At 35.9% G+C, this 20,763-nt stretch overlaps 1 protein-coding gene across 5 annotated transcripts in view; it reads right to left on the reverse strand.

Annotated features, from left to right (window-relative positions):
* THOC2 (THO complex subunit 2) overlaps positions 1–20,763 on the reverse strand; it is a 55,411-nt gene that overhangs the window by 17,304 nt on the left and 17,344 nt on the right. For 4 of the 5 annotated variants that reach the window (XR_008825417.1, XR_008825418.1, XM_056359395.1 and 1 more), the window contains exons 10-25: positions 18,488–18,643; positions 14,852–15,024; positions 14,505–14,700; positions 12,689–12,730; positions 11,952–11,993; positions 10,608–10,738; positions 10,419–10,520; positions 9,103–9,187; positions 8,079–8,172; positions 7,523–7,603; positions 7,148–7,244; positions 5,321–5,438; positions 4,366–4,545; positions 3,531–3,695; positions 2,568–2,843; positions 1,976–2,117 (exon numbers count right to left, since the gene is read on the reverse strand). Coding sequence is in view for 3 of the 5 variants with exons in the window: in XM_056359395.1 (XP_056215370.1) it covers positions 1,976–2,117; positions 2,568–2,843; positions 3,531–3,695; positions 4,366–4,545; positions 5,321–5,438; positions 7,148–7,244; positions 7,523–7,603; positions 8,079–8,172; positions 9,103–9,187; positions 10,419–10,520; positions 10,608–10,738; positions 11,952–11,993; positions 12,689–12,730; positions 14,505–14,700; positions 14,852–15,024; positions 18,488–18,643 (2,080 nt within the window). In the remaining 2 variants the exon portion in view is untranslated. The remainder of the gene's footprint in view (positions 1–1,975; positions 2,118–2,567; positions 2,844–3,530; positions 3,696–4,365; positions 4,546–5,320; positions 5,439–7,147; positions 7,245–7,522; positions 7,604–8,078; positions 8,173–9,102; positions 9,188–10,418; positions 10,521–10,607; positions 10,739–11,951; positions 11,994–12,688; positions 12,731–14,504; positions 14,701–14,851; positions 15,025–18,487; positions 18,644–20,763) is intronic. The other variant, XM_056359396.1, reaches the window with a different exon arrangement.

The raw sequence follows: 20,763 nt of genomic DNA on the forward strand, positions 1-20,763 counted from the left end.
CAGTCAGCTCTATCTCCTTAGAAATGGAAGAACACACTGTCTACATATAATCCCTTAATCATTTTTCCAATCAACCAAACAATTACAGGAATTTAAATAGAGGAACAGTCTTCAGTAAACCACCATCCCAACACACACACATTTTGTGGAAGTTTCATTCTACCACTGAATAAAAGAACACACTGTATGCTCAGACGTTACCCATTCCAGTTGACTAACCACTGGTTAGCCAACACAACAGCCAAACACATACCCAAACCGGTCCCATGTAGGTTCTTGCCCAGTTAAGAAGGAGCATAAAAACAAGCTGAGAGGGATGGACAGCACAAAAGGAAAGTAGGAAGAAAATAAAACATATGGATGAAAGCACAGAGCTGAAGACTGCAAATGGATGCCTTTGAGAAAGAACAGTCACGATCCTCATGAGGGTAACTGGTGGTTTTGCATCGAGATTCTTGCACAGGCTGCAGGGCAAAAGTTGTAAGACCCAGGATTTACTTTGTTTGATTCTGTGATGCTCATGGAATAAAGCTTGCTCAAAAAAGGACTGTCAGCTTTTACTTAACTAAAAATTTTATCTTCACTTTATTCAATTTTAGTATCTGCTCCGCAAAGGTTATAATAAGCCTTTGACACTTAAAAAAACAAACTAAGAAAATCACAGCTCATAGAAAAATCAAGTGTGTAAGGTTTACTTCAAAAGATTAAAAGTAAAGCAAGTAGGCATCCAGTCAGAATATACAAAAGAAGCTAGTCTTTTAAAATAATTTAAACATTAACTGTTAAAAATAATAATAATATCACTACAGTGGATGTACTGTTCAATTTCCTCACATAGTATAATTACAGATAATTTCTTGCAATGGGGAGACTGCTGAAAAAGTTGTTTGTCTCTGGATGAAATGCTGGGAAAGTTCTTGCAGCTGAACCCTGAGCACCCCAGAGCCAACAACAAGCTGTTCCCCATACCCCACAAAAATGTATTATCAGGAGCATGTGTTTACACACAGATCACACCTACACAATTTTCTACAGACTTTTGGCTGGTTCCTTAAGCAGACGAATTTATCAGCCAACTCTAGATCAAGCTTCAGTCAGGTAGCAATTTTTCAACCAGTAATTTCATGTAGCTAATTAGCTGTCTGTACCAGTACATTAAATATTGATAGCGAATAACCTTTCTTGATTTAACTGTCAATGTTTCTTCATTAAATCAGTTGGCTGCATCTTACATGAGTCGGACAATAAAAGGCTTTTCCACTGGATTATGCTAGGCTCCTTGGGACAGACGAACAATTACTTCCAGTTACAAACTGAAAATTCTTCCAGAGAAGAAAACTGACCAGAGAAAAACAATTCAGATTAACCATACTAGGAGAGCTCACAATCAACATGAAACATTACAGAGGCTTTGTCAGAGAAAAAAGTTGGTTCTTCCTCCTGCATATCTGCCATACGAAACACCTGCATGCTGTTTCATTTCACGGTGCTGGTCGGCTGGCACAATACTTTTCTTGTCATTGGAAGAGGGTTTATGTTACTGCCCAAATACTGGCACACTGCTCCTAATCCCAGGACTCAGTTAACTCAAACTACTCACTGAAAGTTTACATACATATTTCTTGCAATGTAGGCAACTATCCTAACTTAGCAACATTCTAACTGCAGTTAAATAAGTGCAAGCCTTCTTGCAGTTACACCTTTCCACTGAACTGGTCAATCTCTTATTTCCTATATCAGTGCAATATTTAAAAGGTCTTGACATTGCAAGAAACAAACAAAACTCCCTGAAAACCAACTACTTGTCATTTGCAGCAAAGACATAACATTTAATTAAAAGTTTACCTTACTAACAGACCTCAACATAAAAAGTGATCAAATTTTAAAATCAACATCCAGTGCAAGCTGAACTTCTAGTTCTGGGGACAGTGATGACTACAAAAACATCCAGGGTGTTTCTCCTACACACACTTACTTGCCAGAAGCCAATTATCCTTCTCTAGTTTCAGTCTCTGTAGAACCCTCTGCACATGCTCCAACTGCTTCTTCTCTTCTTCAAGGAGCTTGTCCTGAAGAGCTGTGCAACGTTCTTTTTCTTTTTTCTTTTTATTTGGAGGCTATAAAAGACCAATTCAACTTACTTAGTATTATACTAACACTTGCTATAGATAGAGCAGTTAAATTCCCGATAATGCTAAAGAATACTTTAAAAGCTTTGTATTGCACTGAAACATGTTTTGCTCTAGTAATCAACTGATTTTATGATAACTGGCTGACTAAAGTTAAGGCAAAAGTGAACAGCTAAACCACAGATACAGGTGCCAAAGATGGCTTTCTGAAATGCCGATTCTCCAGGAATTTTCGCTTAGTGAAGTCAGTGGTACTTTTAATGTGGGAATTCTAAGGAAGAGTCAATCCAAATTATGTGAATGCGACAAATCAGAATGGATGAATCTGGTCACAACGCCCTCAGATGTAAACAGCCTTAATATAAGATTTCAGGGGAAAAAACCAAGTCTTTCAAGGTTAGAAAGTTTAAACTGGATCATAAAATGATATAAACATACCATTTCCTGATTGTCATCTATGGCTTTCATCTGGACTTTAAGTTTATTGACTTCTCTGTCATAGCTACTATGTGGGACAGCAAGGTCATACATCGTCAAAGACCAGAATGTAGCATAAAACTGAGGACTGATGTCATCCCAAACCTTGGGAAGGTGCAGAGAAATCACAGCATCATGGACAGGAGCCATCACCAGCTCACACGATGTAATGTATTTGTGAACTTTGTGCTGCTGTTTGTTTCCCTTCTCAGCTTTTTTCAGTTCATCATACTTTGACTGTACATCAAAAAAAAGAAAAACGAAGAATTTGTAATCTTTGTACACTAACAATTAATTTGGCTTTTACAATATAGTTTAACTTCTCTCAAAAACCTTTCTATATAAGAAACATTTACACGGGTAAAATGTCATTTATGTACATAAAGCACTGAAGAACATTGTACAGAACTTTTAGTATTCATCCATGTTGGACGGATTTATCTTTCTTCACTGATGTTGCTACCTGTTGTTATTATAACACATTATACTACACCAAGTAAAAATTACTCTCAATACTTCATATTTTAGATGCAGGGGCAAATTTAATTCTGACACTTCCCGAGACAGCCACACCTTTTGGCAGCTGCAACATTTTCCTCCACAGCAAAAATCCATCTAAAAGATCTGCAGGAGAACTTACACATTTGGGGGAACAGGGAGGGAAAGAACTACTGATCACTCAAATCATTGGAAGAGATGACTTTATTAGCTACAACTTCCGTCAGTTGTGTGAAAGTTGACACAGGGCCCATATTTTCTACGAAGATAAAGAAGAACCTATTCCAGCCCACAGCTTCTCCTTTCTACCTCTACTCGTAAAGCTTCTGCAAGCTTTATTTAGCAAACAAACTTCAGCAGGAATCAAACACATATATTGGTAACATGTAATACAGCAGCACTAAAAGAAGGCGAACAGCTACTTACTGAAATATGGTGTGCATACATGGGTCTTGAGAGGAAAAATGCAGCATCATGAGGTGTGTGAAACTCATTACAGAGAACGTCGATAGAAGGCACTCGCTTAATGTAATCCTCTGTGCTTAGATTGGATGCTAAAAACCCACCAAATTGTACCAGGGTGTCATGGCACTACATGCAAAAGATACAAAAAGTTAGCAAACGCCATTATTTTGTTCAAAAGTGAAGTTAAGGAGAGCTTGAAAGCTTGTGGAGTTGTGGGTTTGGGTTTGTTTTTTTAACAATTTCACAACACACAGTAGAGCAAGAACTTTCTCATGGGAGAAGAGATGCTAAATTCTCCTTGACACATACTTCTGTCACTCCACACTGACTCAACTCTACCTGCACCTAAAAGAAAAGAACCCTCCCAAGCCCTAACAAAAAACAACCACCACACACACAAAAAAATCCCCCAAATTCCCCACCTACAATAGCCTGCAAAACTCTAAGACCATTCTGTTCTACCAGAATGAAACAAAACTAGTTCCTAGTGCCTAACTCAGCAAAAGTATTCAGGCTGTTGCCTTAAAAAAATAAAGAAAAAGAAGGTCCTCTAACAAATTAGGATCAGAAAATTGTAATAGCTGGCTTAAAACTTTTTTATGACAGAAGATGTTTTTATCTTTCACTTAGAAGTCACTTGTCAATATAATATATAATACATCTGTATATTTTAATAAGGTCACTGCAACTAATTTTGAAAATTCTTATATATTGCACCAAATCCTTATATACTGTGCTGATACGCTAGAAGTTACCAAAGAAATTGAGAGGTTCTTATAAATGTGTTTTTACTTGCCTGATCATACAGTTTTCCCACCAGCTTCAGATGTTTTTCCCCTCCCTCCTGAAAGATGACACCATTTCTCTGTTGAGCCATAAGCAGACACAGTGGAAGGGCAAGATCATGGTCCAATAATGCATCCTTCAATCTCTGAGAAGATTTTTTTGTATTCCTGATTTGGCCAAAGTAGCCACCCTGCATAGAACAGAAAAAGTTACCCAAGTGTGGATACAGCGCATCAAATTGGAAACAATGTGTGCTTCTGGACTGATGTTACTTCATCAGTATTTCTGCAGTTTCCTGTCCATTGGTAAAACTCTCTCTGAATCCTGTACTGCAGCACACATGTAAGAATCAGAAACTAGTCTTGCATGCTATCTATTAGTCTTTTTACAGAAGAAATGAAGTGACATTTCGGCTTAGGCATCATGACCCAGCATTTCAGATCAAGGTCTGCTGTGATGTGCTCAAAGTCTCTTCTCTGTTCAATACAGACATTTCAGAATTTGGTTCTGGTTATAGCTATTCGAATCCCTACAGAACTGAGTCTAGGTCAGCCTCAACCAGGTCTCTGACACCAAGACTGCAAGAGTTTTGGCTGTTAAAATAGTTTAAGATGTTACTCCACTAAACAGGGAGCTGCTACACCCAGAGCTGAGCTAAAACAGCAGGACTGCACAACATACAAGCTCACTGGGTGCTCCAAGTTGCAGGTCTGTCATGTAACACTGGCTAACAAAGGCTTCTATCGTTAATATGAGATGCTGGAAAGCACAACAATTAAGGCTCACACATAGACTGTCTTGGCTGTCTTTCTGCAAGGCTTGGAAGCTCAGTGGTGCAGGGAAGCTCTCTGATGAAAGCAGTAACAACTTTCTCTGTTATGCTGCCATAGTTCAGGAATCAAGAGTCTTTAAAACCACCGTTAATAAGCAATAGCTATTATTAATTAAATTTAACACAAACACACCTCAGCTTTTAGTTGTTCTCCACCAGTCATGGCTTCCAATTGTTCCATTGTCATTTCTTCTGTAATTTCTATCCCTGCCATTTTCTGCACTACTTCTTTTAAAATGAGCAAATCAAAGCTGCACAGAAAACAGAGAAGTGGAGTAAAACCAAGAAAATTTGTTTAAGAAATGGAAGCCATGAGATTCAATATACGGCACAAAGCAACAGTACGATGCACGTTAAACAACATTTAAATTCTTTTTTGAAGAAGAAACAAGTGTTTCCTTATTGCAATTAAAAAGTTAGTACTCAAAAGCAATGCAGGCATTCAACAAGTGGATTTCAGAACCCCTTCAGAACAATTTCTTTGTTTTTCAAAATAATAGTGTGTGGTGCTATTAAGTACCAAAAAGTTAAATTCCATAAATTTTATTGGTCCCCTTTGTTGTTTTACATGCTTCATACTATATACACATAGTTATTTCATGAACATGGAATATTTAAAATTTTATTAAAAATTTTGAGAGTAGTACAGCCTTAGAAATTGACTGGCAAAATTAGTCTGGAAAGGTTATCTGAAACATGGAAAACATTTTTTACTTAAATTACAGAATATAAAAAACACTCCAATAGTCAACCTGTACAGAGACTAGGCTTTACTTCCTGCTCTGAATTCTGTAAAGGCAAAGACTTTTTCCTCAACAGACATAAATTGTACCATAAATAAAACACCTAAGTTTTATATTTAAATAATTTATATTGTTTATATTTTTGTTTGCTGTTCCAACCGTAAGTATGTTTTCTGTTTAGGAACTATGCAATGCGAGCATATACTTCAATTGAATACTCCAGTCCTATGGAACTAACTGGTCATAGTGCTAAATCCATTTTATTTCTACAATCCCAAATACTGAACTGAATATTAAAAATATTGGTTTTCCTCCCAAAACACTTTAAAGTCTTAATACTTAATTCTGGGGAAAGACAAGAAACATTACTTACCCTTCCTCGGTAGTTCAATGTGATTGTACCATCATCAGAATACAAAACAAATTTGGGACAGGGGAGCACATGAGACTGAGTGTCTACATTGCAGGGAAGGGAAAAAACTAGACTTGAACATAAATACCCTAATATAACACGCTGCGTTATCTCCACTGGTAAGCTGTCTTTCAGTAAGCATATAGGGATTCGTAATGGAAAAAAGTTGGTACTCACCTATATGACAAAAATAACACACTAAAATTAAGTAAGTGAAACAATGCTACTGAGCCATGACAATGGAAGGACAAAAGAAAAAGGAAGATTCATATTGCAAACCTTTTAAGTTGTTTTTTTAAAATTATGATTAACATTGATGTATCAAGAAGCTATTCAAGTGCCACTAAATAAACAGGACAAAGTATTTAAAATAATATATAAAATGTTAAGAGCCATTGTTGCAGAGAAGAGATTATGAGAAAGAAAAAACTAAAACTCTAAGTCATACCCTTTTTTATCATGGATGCTTATTTTGTAAATAACAGTACGGTGATTTCTACGACAATGCTACAGACTGGCAGGGCTTTTTCCCTGTCTGGTTAGTTGTTAAAACAACTGTGTTAAAATAAGTCACAGATGAAAAATCAAGTACTTCAAAAATAATATGCAACAGCTATACAATTAGAGAAAAAAATAATGTATTGAAGAGGGTATTAGTCTTTCTGCTCTTTCGATTTCTTAACCTTCCTGGTATTATGAATGGAGTTTTACCACCACTAGGGTAACTACTATACTGAGTGCCTGCACATCAGCAAACAAATAATACATTATAGAAGTTTATAAAGATCACTTGTGCAAGACTTGCCTTTTCCCAGCTTTCAGTTGGTTGGCTACATATTGAAGTAGACCAGCAAGTTCAATGGGGTATTTTCGGAAAACTGCACCACAAAAGCTAGCCAGACCTAAAGCAAGGAGAAACGGCTGTGACTGCACCTCGGGAAATACTAATAATTAAAAAGCTTTAACAAAGCACATGCAAAATGTTAGCAATTTATGTATTTTTATAAGGCAAAGAACAAATATATTTTCCTATTGATCAAACTTGCCTGCTCTATGTTTTCCTTAAAAAAATCAGCTGATAGATTCAAGTGAAATATTGATCGTAATGAACAATAATATGGTAGACCACAGGGAAGGTGAAGTATTTTAAACATTAAAGTAATAAAACAGGAATACTAACTCTGCAGCCAGCTTGAGATTGTAGTGTCATCATGCTTCATTCTCTCCTTCTCAGGGTTTGCCAGAGCTTCAATGATACAGTCTTTAGTGGAGTTAAAGAGAGTATTTTTCCTCAATTTGTAAAAACAAGTTACACAGACCCGTTTTTCCAGCTCCACAATTTGTGATATAAGAACATGATATGCAAGTAGAGCAAGCATGATATAGGCAATCCACTAACATAGTTACGGTATATAAAATATAACATCATGAAAGAAATGGTAACTTACAAAGCAGTTTTACTTCATTAAAATAGTTCTCACTATTTACAAGATCGCTATGCCTTCAAGAACAGGGTGAAAGTAGTAAAAACACCTTTAAAAATGCAAGTATAATTTTCATAGTGTGAAACAACAAATAGAGGGTTCTGTAAACTACTAGAGCGCAAAGGTATTTACAAACTTCACTAAAATGTCTAGCAAAAAGCAGCAAGAACAGAAAACACAGGCAACAGATTTAATCTGGCTACAGGTGCAACTATCTCAGTAACAGACATATTGAGTTACATAAAAGGATACATGCCAAGACATCGTAGTTCAGCGAAGTGAGGTATTTCAGTGAATCGACAACTGGAGTTATTAAGTTATCGTATTTTTGTATTTGTGATAAAATCTGAAAGTTACAGAAGACACTCAGCTGAACAGGAATGCAATTCCTTACCTTTCACATAGTAAATTAAAACCATTTTAACACCTGTCTTCAAAACCTACACAAAACATGCTTTGAAGTCAATTTAGGAGAAGGTCTTAAACCACTTTCAAAGTAATAGGTAATCTCATTGATTTATTACGTACCTTAGAGACAGTGAAACATGTCTCTAACATGTCAAAATAATTCTGTATGTTTTTTTTCAATGATCAGAAAATAAAATCATAAAAACATTTAACTCATTTTTCTAAGAGAATTTGTTTCTACTTATAATAATAAAAACTAAAAAAAAACCCTATGTCATGAAAGAACACAACTGAACTGTACTAATCAAATTTTAGAACATTCACTTTGATACGTTATATGTGTGTGTGTTTCAGTATTAATTTCTTCAGGCAAAATCTAAAAACTAGTAGATCAATAATAAATCACACTTGTGAATAAGGTGGAGGTCCACCAACATACTTGTACACATCTCAAGCATTCTGTAACAGCAGGTAATCTTAAAAATAATTCCCAAATTCCTATGTGTATTTCAGACTTTGAAGCTTTGTTTTCTACCCTGACATATCTTCATCACATACATATACAACCGCCCAGGGCGACCTAACCTGAATCTGCATTATGCATAGCCTGATCAGTACATCCTTGTACCTCTGAGGCCCACCTGAGTTACCTCAAATTAAATAATCTGCTCCTATAAATAAGTGGATGTAACTTTCTGTGCAGCTGTGGTTAATCAAGAGCTACCGTCATATTTATTATCTCAGACCTGTGCACTACCACGTTTTACATCAAAAGTAACTGCCCTCTCACCAAGACAGCAGATCCCTTCCTATACTTTAATTTCCAAAGTTAAGATGAAAGAGTATTCAGATACATGTAACTACATACATAATCAAATAAAATTGTAGGATTGCTGTGGCTGAGCTTCCCAATTTGTCTTCCAGAGGGTTTCACATTTTCCTTAGTTAAACGCCTGTAAAACAGAACATATTTTATTGCAACAGACAGGCTAAAAGAATACGAAAACGACAGGTTAGTTCCATTGAAGAAAAACGCATTTAGCTGCAGAGATTAAATTCTCACTAGCAGATGCATTTTTAAGAAATCTAAGCATAGAAATATTACTCCCATGGGAATCTGAAATTTTTAATCCTGTAACGTGCAGATAGTACAAACAAACCAGGTGCCCCTATATTACTTTGGACTGCATTCTGATTTCAGTTCTGAACATTCTGTTTTCAGAAGTTGTCAGCGGGACCTATACCACATATAAAAACAGTACGTGATGCTGTTACTCTCCTGCAGATTTAATTTAGCCACAGACCATTCATCTTGCATTTGTTGCATTCTGTTCATTGAAGAACAGTAGTAATTTCTTTGTGTTACACTTCCACAGCATTCTCTACTTGAACACACAAGCTTAACGCGGAACCTGAAATCTGTACACAGAAGTAAATTGCACACATAGCAACCTCAACAACTGACAGCATTGTGGCTCATCTGCACAACTGAAATCCACTGTACAGGAGAAGGGATGTAAAATTTTATGGTCTATGCTAGCTACGCAGCAACTTGGAAGAGAATCAAAGTCATTGTTTCTAGCTTTCACAGCTGCAAATCCAAAGTCTTCCACCCAGTAACAATTATTCTGTCTTGACTATGTAGAAAGGTTCTAATTATCCATATTATAAAACCATAGCATTTGCTTTTGGCAACAGCAAATGGAGAACCCAAATCCCTGACAAAGATGACAAAGACATTAGATGTGAGGTAAATCTGAAATTGTTGTGAGAAGATGAGAATGAATCATCCCATTCAGTTCAACTTGCTGCCCTACTTTCAAACCTACAGAAACTGTGACAAGGTTTTTGAGACTCTGGATTAAAAGAGTCTCCATACCTAGAGAAAATACGTTGCACACTGACATTTCCATGAGCAAAGCTATACATCAAACAATAGCACAGCCATGGAAAAGGTTTTAAATAATTTAATGGGACATTTTTCACAGATGAAATACCATTGTTGGTGAGAAATTTGTCTTTATCCTTACTTATTTGACAGTTTCTAATCACAGTACATTAAATACTTCATGAACAAAGATTATCAGTGAAATTACTGAGTCATTAGAAAGGGAATGTATTCATCAAGTTTTTGTCTTCAGTTGGTGACAGTGTATCACAGGTGATAAATATGAGATTACTTACTTCATGATATATTTGGCTCTGTCTATGGTTTGAGCTTTAACTTTCACTAGAAGTGGGTGACTATTGTACGTTTCGTTCTTCCATTGCCCATAAAGACGGTACCTTGAAAGATTATAAAGGAAAACTATTTTTAGGACTGTCAATTTGAGAGATCAGTTCCAAAGAATGGAAGCAAGTTGTTCTACTCACCGGTACTGGTATGGAAAAGTTTTGAACATTCCCCATAATTCTTCAGACATGCATGCATTGCAGTCCATCAGAGAGAGAGATGGAAGTAAGACTTGATCAGTAATACTCAACAAACAGCTGAACAGTATCTCCTGAGATTAAGACAAAAAGACTTGAGGTAACTATCAAGTAAGTACATCAGAAGCAATGCTATGCACGCCACGCACAAATCGCACATCTTAGCAGACTGATAAAATACAAGTTTGCCACAAGGTTAATAGGACTCCCCAAACAAAAACAACAACAAAAATCTAAGCAGCACTTAAAAATATCTAATTAATCTTTTATTAGATAATTTATGGACCATATATACTGTTGATATTTTGCCTATATATTTGAGCAAAGCTAAAGTTTTCAGTAAGTTGCACTCGTTTTCAAACCAAATTTATCATTTAGAAATGGATATACTGTGTACTTACACAAAGTGCAACAGGAGAAACTACACTAAAAGCAGTTGCCAAAATCTATTAAGGTATTCCTTGCCACTACTTCCATTTTCAAAATTCCAGAATAAAACCTGAAGGCATTATACATGCTCCCAAGGCACAGAACCCATTTTCAGGTTTTCAGCATCCTATCCTCACTCTTCTTAAACATTTCTCTTTCCCACTGAGGGATGTCAGAATGACCATAGCAACAAAAAAAAAAAAAAAAAACACAAAAACAACAAAAACCCACACCCACACAACGAAACCCATGCACAAAACAAAGCAAACAACTAAAAAAACCCCAAAACACACATAAAACCCCAACAAACCAGAAGAGACTAATTTTCCCTGCCATGATTCAGGAAGTCAGGAAAAGTCTCATGACGAAATGAGAAACAAGGGTAGTAAGTAATAATGAAAACTGCGCACATATTTTTTATCCTTTGTATTGAAAACTCGCTTGTTTATTTAAAAAAAACTTTTTTTTCTAAGTTAGATCTCAACTGGATACTTGGGTTTCACTGTGATCAATCTTGATAATTCACTAAATTATAAAATTTTAAAAGAAATTAGCTAATAAAGAAAGAGTTGCCATAGTACTATAAACACTTCCCCCATTTCTGATTTCTCTTTTTCTCTATGCTTTTCCCCAGTAAATAATCCTTAAGAAACATGGTGCCACCATGAAAAGTGTATTTATAGAATATATAGCTGGAGGTATTCTAGCTGATTCTGAGAAAATAGGAAGCAGAATGCACTGGACTAAAAGGTTTGAGGAACACAAGACTGTACAGAGAGAGAACAGTTCTACGGTTACGAAACATTTGCTCTCAATTACCATCTCCCATGAGAACCTCTTCCTCCAAAGTAAACTCACCATTTTCTCTTTATCTTCCTGTTTGCTTCCATCAGACTGAAACTGTAACAAAAACAATCATGTTAATTGTAAAGTAATTAATGTAACAGTTTCAAAACAAGGCTACCTCAGCAAAAGCATAAACCTGAAGGGCCACATGCCTAGTAAATGTTTAATTTTCCAGATTTGTCAGCATTAGAATATTTTTGAACAGAAATTCAAACGCATAAATGAAATGCATTACTTGCATATATAAGGGCTTTGTGCACTGTTGCTCAAAAAGAGGTAATAACTAAAATATTGAGGAAACTTACTATTATGCATGAAATACTGTACTTTCTTACTGGAGAGAAGAAAAAAAAATGCCCTAAGCATTCACCTTCTACCTAAAAAGCAACCCCAGGACTTTCACCCCAATTATCAACAGCCATAGATTATTTTCCCAATCTTTCACAACAATACACTCATAAGCTTTTAGTCTTCATTACAAAATTACTTTTTCTCTCTTTTTGATCCGCTCACCATGAAAGCATATTAAGCTATCACACCAGTTAAGTGCACAATTATTTTGAAGGTACACTTGAGCATAAAAGCTGCAGTGCAGTGTTAGTAATCTAACTTTTAAACTACTGTACAGGTTAACTTACAGTCAAATTACCTCCAGTTATAAGTATTTCTACTGTGTGTTAAATGTAGTTTCATAACTAGAACATGCTGATGGCAATAGTGCATTAAAAATAACTTTCCCTATGTGTTACCTTAACCACTCTGTCACTGACGAATTTCTTCATTGTTCCAACCTAGAGCAAATAGCTAAAATGTTGCTCATTCTTCTCAGAAACACAATAAACTATCATATTCATATATTTACTGTAAAACTGCACAAGATATTCCTATAACCAAGTAATCTCTATTCTACAGTACATATCCACAGAAACAAGGGCTTTCTCACAGACCTTCAGTACTTGAACTTAATTACAAAGTAGTCCTAATAGTCTGCTGACAGCAGTGAAGTTAATTACTCCCTTGACATTATAATTTCCAAACTAACCACATTGTCACTGCAACATAGCATATCACTCAAGTATCAATCATCTCACAGGCCAACAAGACAGAAGCATGCTATAAAACAAGAGTATTAACTATTGGGAAATTGCATCAACATGGATGACAAGATGCTGAGAAATTATATATCCTACAAAGATAGGGAAGTAGGGGAAGATGGAAAAGCTTGAAGTTACTGTGACTTTACTACAACAACTACTTGGAACCCAAACTTAGCGTAGGTTCCGTCACTTTATCATTGCATCTTAGAACCCATCGAGAGCAAACTTGCTTGCCAAAATCTGTTAAATTAGACAAAACGACCTTCAATCCCAAGAATTATCTGTGTTCTCAGCTCTGCATCATCAAGTGCAGCTGGACATGAAAGCTTCCTCCCCTCAGGTGGCATGTAAATTTTGCACATTCCAATGTTTGTTGTAGTTGGAATAAAAAAAACACTTTTAAGAAAAAAAGGTTATAAAAGTGAAAATCTTCCCTCCATTACCACTTCAATCAACCAACCTCTCCAACTTTCAGTTTTAATTTAAAATAATAAGCTAGGTTACAAAACCAGTGATTTTTAAGTTGGGGGGTATGTGTGTGTGTTTGGTTTTGATAATAATAATTCAAAAATTACATCCAAACCCATTAATTCCAACGTTTCTCTAAGGTGGTATTTAAAGAAAAAAAAAATTAAACTCCTATTTTTGACTTGAAAATAAAACAAAAGCTGCTAGACAAATAGCAAATTGCTGGAAAAGCAGCAAAAGAAATCCTTAGCCTCAGTCTGAGCTACTGAGTACATTCCAAGGGAGTTCAGAATATAAATGTGACTTGCAGCCTTTTAAGATAGTTCACACTACCAATCTTTCAATATATACATGGTAAAGAGCCACAAATCTCAAGAGGCCATTTTATTTCTGAAGTTGATGATTTAATGCTTTATAGGGTGCTTTCTATTTCCACACTGAACTCAGCCTTAGGGGCATCCAGAGATTTGTCACAGCCCCAAGTTCAAGTGCAGCATTTTAACTGGTAGAACACGGGGGCAACCCACTAATTAAAAAGATGCAACATCCCCTTACTTCCCAAGTAACCTAACAGGTGGAATAAAAAGTACTATTTTAAGCACTGGACATGTATTAGGTTATCTACAACATAGACATTGCCTACACTGTCACTTTAATAATGTAAAAGCTTTCATGCACTTAATATCACACATACCTTTTCCATAAAAATATCATACACAGATAATGTTTTAAAAGATGAAGACCATAATGAGAAATGAGTTACCACTAAATATTCCTGGTTATAAACCTAAAGTGCTGTAAGTTGCTCATTAAAATGTTTGTTATGTTCGTTTATTGATCATAAAAATGATCAAGAATTAAGATTCTCCAAATTTGTCATTACTCAAAGTATTATGTTTCAGTATTTGAATATATACACAATTAGTAAGACTTGAGCAATTTTTGACATCAGGAGAATTGGTATTTTTCAAGTTTTGACAAGCTGTTCTGTCATACACACCTCTTTCATAAATGCTTTTCCAAGGCGCACCACTTTTGCAAATAAAATAGGATCATGGGAGAGATGAGGACCAAGGTAACAAAGCATGCTGAACGCTTCCTTTCTCAAGTCCTCAAAGCTGTCTGCTTGTTTTGGTGCTCTCTTGTTTGGCAAAGAAGAAATTGGTGACCCTTTAGCTCCTTTAGGTACACCAACTCTGAAAAATAAGATGTGCAGCATTTCACATGAAACAGAAGTGATAATTTTAGAAATGTATCAATACAGTTAGGCTTATCGATGAATTCATGCTTATAAACAAACAGTAGTTCTCCCCCTACGTACCAACATAATTCTACTTCTCACTTTACCTGCGGTATAGAGGTTCAATTGTCACGTGTACAAGCTGGCAAAGGGCAACTGCAATAGGCTTGTGTGAAGTAGCATAAAACGGAGGCATCTGATCCATAATACTTTGTGCATGCTGCCAATCACCAATTTTTAATAAAGCTTCCAGTAAACCAAGCTTTTGATTATCAGGAGGCTGCAAGATAACAAGCAATGAAAAATTGTATTCATAAAGTAGTCTTATTATTTCTCCTTAAGCAGTTTGCAGTTGTAATCCACAGCTAGAGAAAAAACCTAGTATTTCAACTATGTAATGAAAAAAATACGTAAAATAAAATCCAGCTAGGCATTCAGACAATAAGCACACTTCAAAAGCAATAATAAACCAGTCCACATAGAGTCCAACATCTGGACCAAAGGAAGTTAAAAATAAAGTTCAAAATATAAGTTTATAAAGTTGTCTGACATATATCTGATCATGTACTTTTCAAAAGTCACAATCCATTGCAGCTTACTACTTTACATGACATTTTAAGAACAATGCGAGCATTTAAGAATCTTTTCCATTGTGTGTTGCTCTGGATTTAAAAGTACAAATTCCTATTGCAAAACAAACAAGAAAAACTCCACTAAACACAACACCAAAATAAACCCAGAACCTTTACCTATCTTAGTTTGACTGTATCCTAAGTTTTGCATCAGCACTAGGAGAGTCTAGTTTTAAGTGCAAGTCTAAGGAAGTTTTCCAAACATCCCGTTTTGCAATATATACGTAAAAGAAAATAGGAGTTTACGATTAAGATCATGCCTTGAAACATTTTTGCATGGGCACGGCATGGATACATTTTGTTGTTACAAATTGATTAACCCTCACCCCCAAGATAAAAGTCTATTAATATATGACCAACAGCAAAGAATAGTGACTGCAAACTAGCTGTATATAACAAGCCTTAGATTACGTTCACACCAAGGGAAGGAAGATTGTAAGTAAGACAAAACATTTAAGCATTTTAAGGCATAAAACCAGTTTTATTTAAACCATGCAAACAAGACACACTACCAAGAACAAAAACTAATTAGAAATCAGATGGTTCTGTGGCTCTACAGTTTGCATAGATTTTATAATTTTTTTCCCTTTTAAAGTTTCCTCGTAACACTATTTTTCTAATTGTTTTGAAAACAGAAAACAGTCTAGTACACAGCAACATGCAGAAGAGTTTCAGAAAACAAAAGGCACAGATCTATTCTAGATTCATGTTGAACTTATGTAGTAATGAAATTTCAGCCTTTCCTTTGAGAAAAGTATGTATCTGCACATCAGAACAAGATGAGCCTCTGAAAGATTAGTGTGCATTTCTGTTTGCAGATGTATGTTTTTAATGTTGTATTACCATGTAACTAGTTCAAGTTCCTTTGATGCCAACGGTCGTCTTTTTGTGTCAGTATATACTATCTTAACAACAGGGTATGCTGATCCTTTACTGAAGTGTTTAAAAACTTTGCTTGTGCAGTATACACAGGAAGGTTGAAATGCATAGTCAATACAATAGACTTCTTAAATTAGAAATAATATTATTACCCAAAAAAATCATAAACCAGTTACTAATATGAAGGTAGCAGTTAAAGTTTGATACCAAATACCAATTTTTTTGTGATCTGGGGTTTTTGGGTGATTACTAATTATATTAGAGTCCGTGTTTCTACTCATAAAGTCTTTCTAGGCCTTATGTGTTACTATGCTATTTCATGTCCAAAGCGGTCACTGCTCACACGTGCATGCCACTTGACTGGGTCTCTTTAGGTAAGCAAGAGAAAGCTTACATGGCAGAGAAGAGCCAGTCTCTAACTGCTGACAAATCTAGTCAAACTGCCGAGTTCTGTGACTTCTCAAATATCTCCCTATTATGTGGTTATGCCAAATGGGTCTTAAAAAGGCAGAAGTAGATAATGCACTTGCCAATACTAAATAATTAATATTAGTCATGAGACAATGCTAATTTTTGACCACACAAAACAAGCACTTTGTGGATTTCAAAGAAAAGCTAGAATCAATAATTGTTTAACACCGTCTTCCTTATGGATAAGAAAGACATTTATTCCATGGTACCGTATCAAAAATTGTACATTAAAACGGCATACAGGATACAAAGCACTTGAATGGCTTTCACATATAGCTACTCCGCTAACTGCTATGAATTGCACAGCTAATCACATACAAAGATGCTAACACAGAAACAGTTTCAAGAAACAGCACGCACCGCAACAGTGTGCGGTCACAGAAACTGTTCTTGTTAAGTACAGCTCTCCATTTTCCCATCACACAGGCTCAGACTTTGTTATTTGTCATCGTAATCCTTCAGAAGAATGTTGCCATTTCTGCTAGAGCTTAAAATTCCCTAGTTCTTAATTCTAAAGCTTAGCCATAAAAACAGACTTAATTCTTCTAACACTACTTGCAATATATACACTCCCCATGTCCCATCAAGAGTTTAGTTTTCCATCAGAATGTGGTAACATGCACGCTTCAGATAATACCAGGCAGCCTCATCTGACTGCAGATAAGGTAGACCAAAGCAATGTGGTATAATCAAAAGGAATATTGAAATAATGAGTGGCAGAGAGGTTAGAAACTTAAAGCTAGTGAAAGGAATGAGTTTAAGTAGCAGATGCGGCTGCAGTTGAGAGCCAGAAAGCAGTGCCTACATCAACTGCCTGAGGGAAGAAAACATAATTAATTTTTCAAGCTAGATAAAAAAAATGAAAAAAAGAAGGAAGGAAGGTCAGAGATGTACAGAATCAAGGTGGGGTAGAACAAACAGGGGTAAGTAGACAAAACAGATTGATATAATGAATCCAGGAGGATACAGAAAATTAACAGCAGAAACTGCCAAGACTGATGGACCGCTCCCCCCTTGCCAGTACACCACTTGTAAAATGCAAATATCAAGCTTTTATTTTATTTTCCTTTAAGCAAGACATTTAAGCAGTACTTAAGACACTCAAAGATGACAACAGAAAGGCTGCTAAGAGATTAAGTAATTCTGTTTTTAAAGTAAAGCTTGGACACACTGAAATAAATTAGACCTAGGGCATCATAAGCAATATCTGACATCATAGCACCTTAAGAGTCTACATTTACATGTATAAGATGCAGGTCTAATGGAAAGCACAGCAGTTACAATTTAATATGTTCAGTTAAAACCTTTTTCTACAATGCAGAATAATTATAACAGCATTCATAGGTCTGGCAATTCTTTACATCCCAATTCTTAATTGGGAGAAATAAAGAATAAACTCTTTGTAATGCCCTTATTTTTAAGAAATCAACTAGGATATACTATCTCAGGTCCTAGAAAACACAGTTATTAAAGATTGTAGAGTATATGAATGCTGGGACATACTTAGTGGAGTTGACACAGTACAAAGGGAGGAAAGAAATTAATTAGCCACTGAATCAAGCACACCAAATCTAGAGAAATCCAAAAGCCCAAACCATGCATTTTTGCACATTCAAGGTAACTGCATCAGAGGGCAGAGACAAGCCTTCCAAGAAGTACACACCTGTCTTTGAAATATAAAGATGTTTCCATAACAGCTACTATGTTTGAAGTAATTTAAAATCATTGTATTGGAAAGGAAGCTATTGACAAGACACACACCTTCTCAGTTTTCTCCTCCTCTTTTTCTTTTTCCTTCTCCTTTTCCTCAGTCTTTTCAGATGATAAGACTACCATCGTAAGTTTTCTGACAATTTGCTTAGCTTCCACGATCTCTCGCTTGTGTTCCTCAATGATGGCATTATCCCCAGGAAGCAGCTAAAAAAACAAAAAAACAAAAAAAAACAACCCACCAGAACACACATTACATCTGAACATTAAAGTGACCTACTGCTACCTTTGATCACTAGAGTTTGAAGCAGAAGCTTGTCCTTCCTTGTTACTAATCAGATAAACTTATTCCCTGAAAGGTTCTTTTCCTTGCTGCAATCATCCCAACAAGGAAGTATACTATTAACAGACTATTCTGAAATCAAGGACTCCTAAGAAACAATAGTATTCTACTTCCTCACAACCATTAGTTGTATAAGCTCCCCTTCCCCTCTCCAATTTATCATTCAGCTATAACTATATGGTGACAACATGCACATACTTGATGATAACATTACAAAATTCAGTGCCTTAAACCAAATGTGAATATACAAAAGCACAAACTTTCACTCTGTCATCTAAAGGGGGAAAAAAATTCCATCACCAAGGAAAACCAGGTCACCTACTTAAGACACACATTTTGACTGCATCTTTATTTTAAAGGAATACCATGTTTAAAGCTTACCAAATTTCCTATTTATCAGCAATGTGGGTTAAACACGTGTAACATCTGTTACTTAAAAAACATCTTAGATTAAGAGATACCTAGTATGATAAAACCTCAGCGTAGTCTTGTGCTTAAGAATGATCAGGATAAGGAACATAACCATACACAAAAATTAAAAGGTCAAGTTGGGAGACAGAAGAACAGCTGTTTTTCTTAAAAAGCCAAACTTCCATTTGATTCCTAAAACCATGCTCAAACTTCAACTATAAGTAATCAAAACTTATTGTAGAATCATGAACTCTGATACAGTAATCCTTTCTTCCACTGTTTTTAACAAGGGAAGATTTTTACTGTTTCTTCTCCTCCCAAACTGACAGTAGAAGGAGAGACTGCGTCATCTTCTTCAGAGAAAAGACAGAAGAATTCCTCAATTTCACAGAAGCGTGGGGAAGAATCCCACTTGGAAAGGTAAAAGGTTTAAAGAGCTACAATATTCTCCTTTGAAAACACAGTAACCTACTAAGATTCACCAAGAAATACCTAGTGCGGAATTTCAAGGGTAAATCATATCTTCAGGACACAAAACATTACATATGGCTTTGTTTGTATACATACACAAATAGAAAACAGTTCTTACAGGCTTGGAAGGGGACGGGAGGGCAGAGGTGGGGAGAACACTCTTGATATGAATGATAATCCTGACAGCTGCCATTGTACAGGAACCACACAATATATACCAGTTACGACTCAACACCTACATGCTAATTATTTTCTTGAAACCCCCATAGCAAGTGCAATTAAGCCTGAACTGAAAAAAGGAAAAAAATCAGTCCCAAACATGCAAAGACAGACTGGTAGAGAGATTCTGGAATGAAGTAGATTAAAAATGAGACCGAGAATCAACATGACGACGGTGAACATGTTGATGTTCATATATTATATATATCATATAGTATAAATGAATGCAGGGACCATTCTAGCTGTGAGGCTGTCAGAAAACACGCCCACACTTACACAGGTCTGAGCTGGAATTGCACAGGCCACTGTAACTCTGAGCCTGAGCATTTGTTTTGTAAGCTTACAAACATTCCCTAACAAACTTGCATTACTATCACGCATTCTTCCCTCCACACTAATTATCCGAGACATGCACTCCTACTCATGCTCCGCCCAACGCATTTTAAGCCAAAATACTCACACGAAGTCAGAGACAGTTACTGACAAGTCAGATTGTGATTAATGCTATTAACTGCCACACAAATTAATGGCAGGACTACATTCCAAAGTTTCCATAGCTGTAACTAGAGCTCATTTCCTTCATTTCAGTGGAATAGCTGAGTCTTAATAGGTATTATGAAATTAAGAATTCAAGTATAATGTAAAATTATGTTGATAACTGTAACATTCTGTTTACTATCTGTCAAACTTCTATGTTGGTCAGTAAGACTGTCAGACTGGAAAGGATAAGAGTGTCTGACTAAATCTGAACATGTTAACTCATTTCCTCTTTCAACCTAACAAATGCTCAGATTGTAGATGGAATGAGAGGCCTAATCAGGAACATGTAAGAGTTAAAAAAAACCCCAATCCTACTATTAAACTAAACAAAGAACGTTAGGAG

Source organism: Falco biarmicus, chromosome 14, assembly GCF_023638135.1.
Source record: "Falco biarmicus isolate bFalBia1 chromosome 14, bFalBia1.pri, whole genome shotgun sequence".
Lineage (NCBI taxonomy): Eukaryota > Metazoa > Chordata > Aves > Falconiformes > Falconidae > Falco > Falco biarmicus.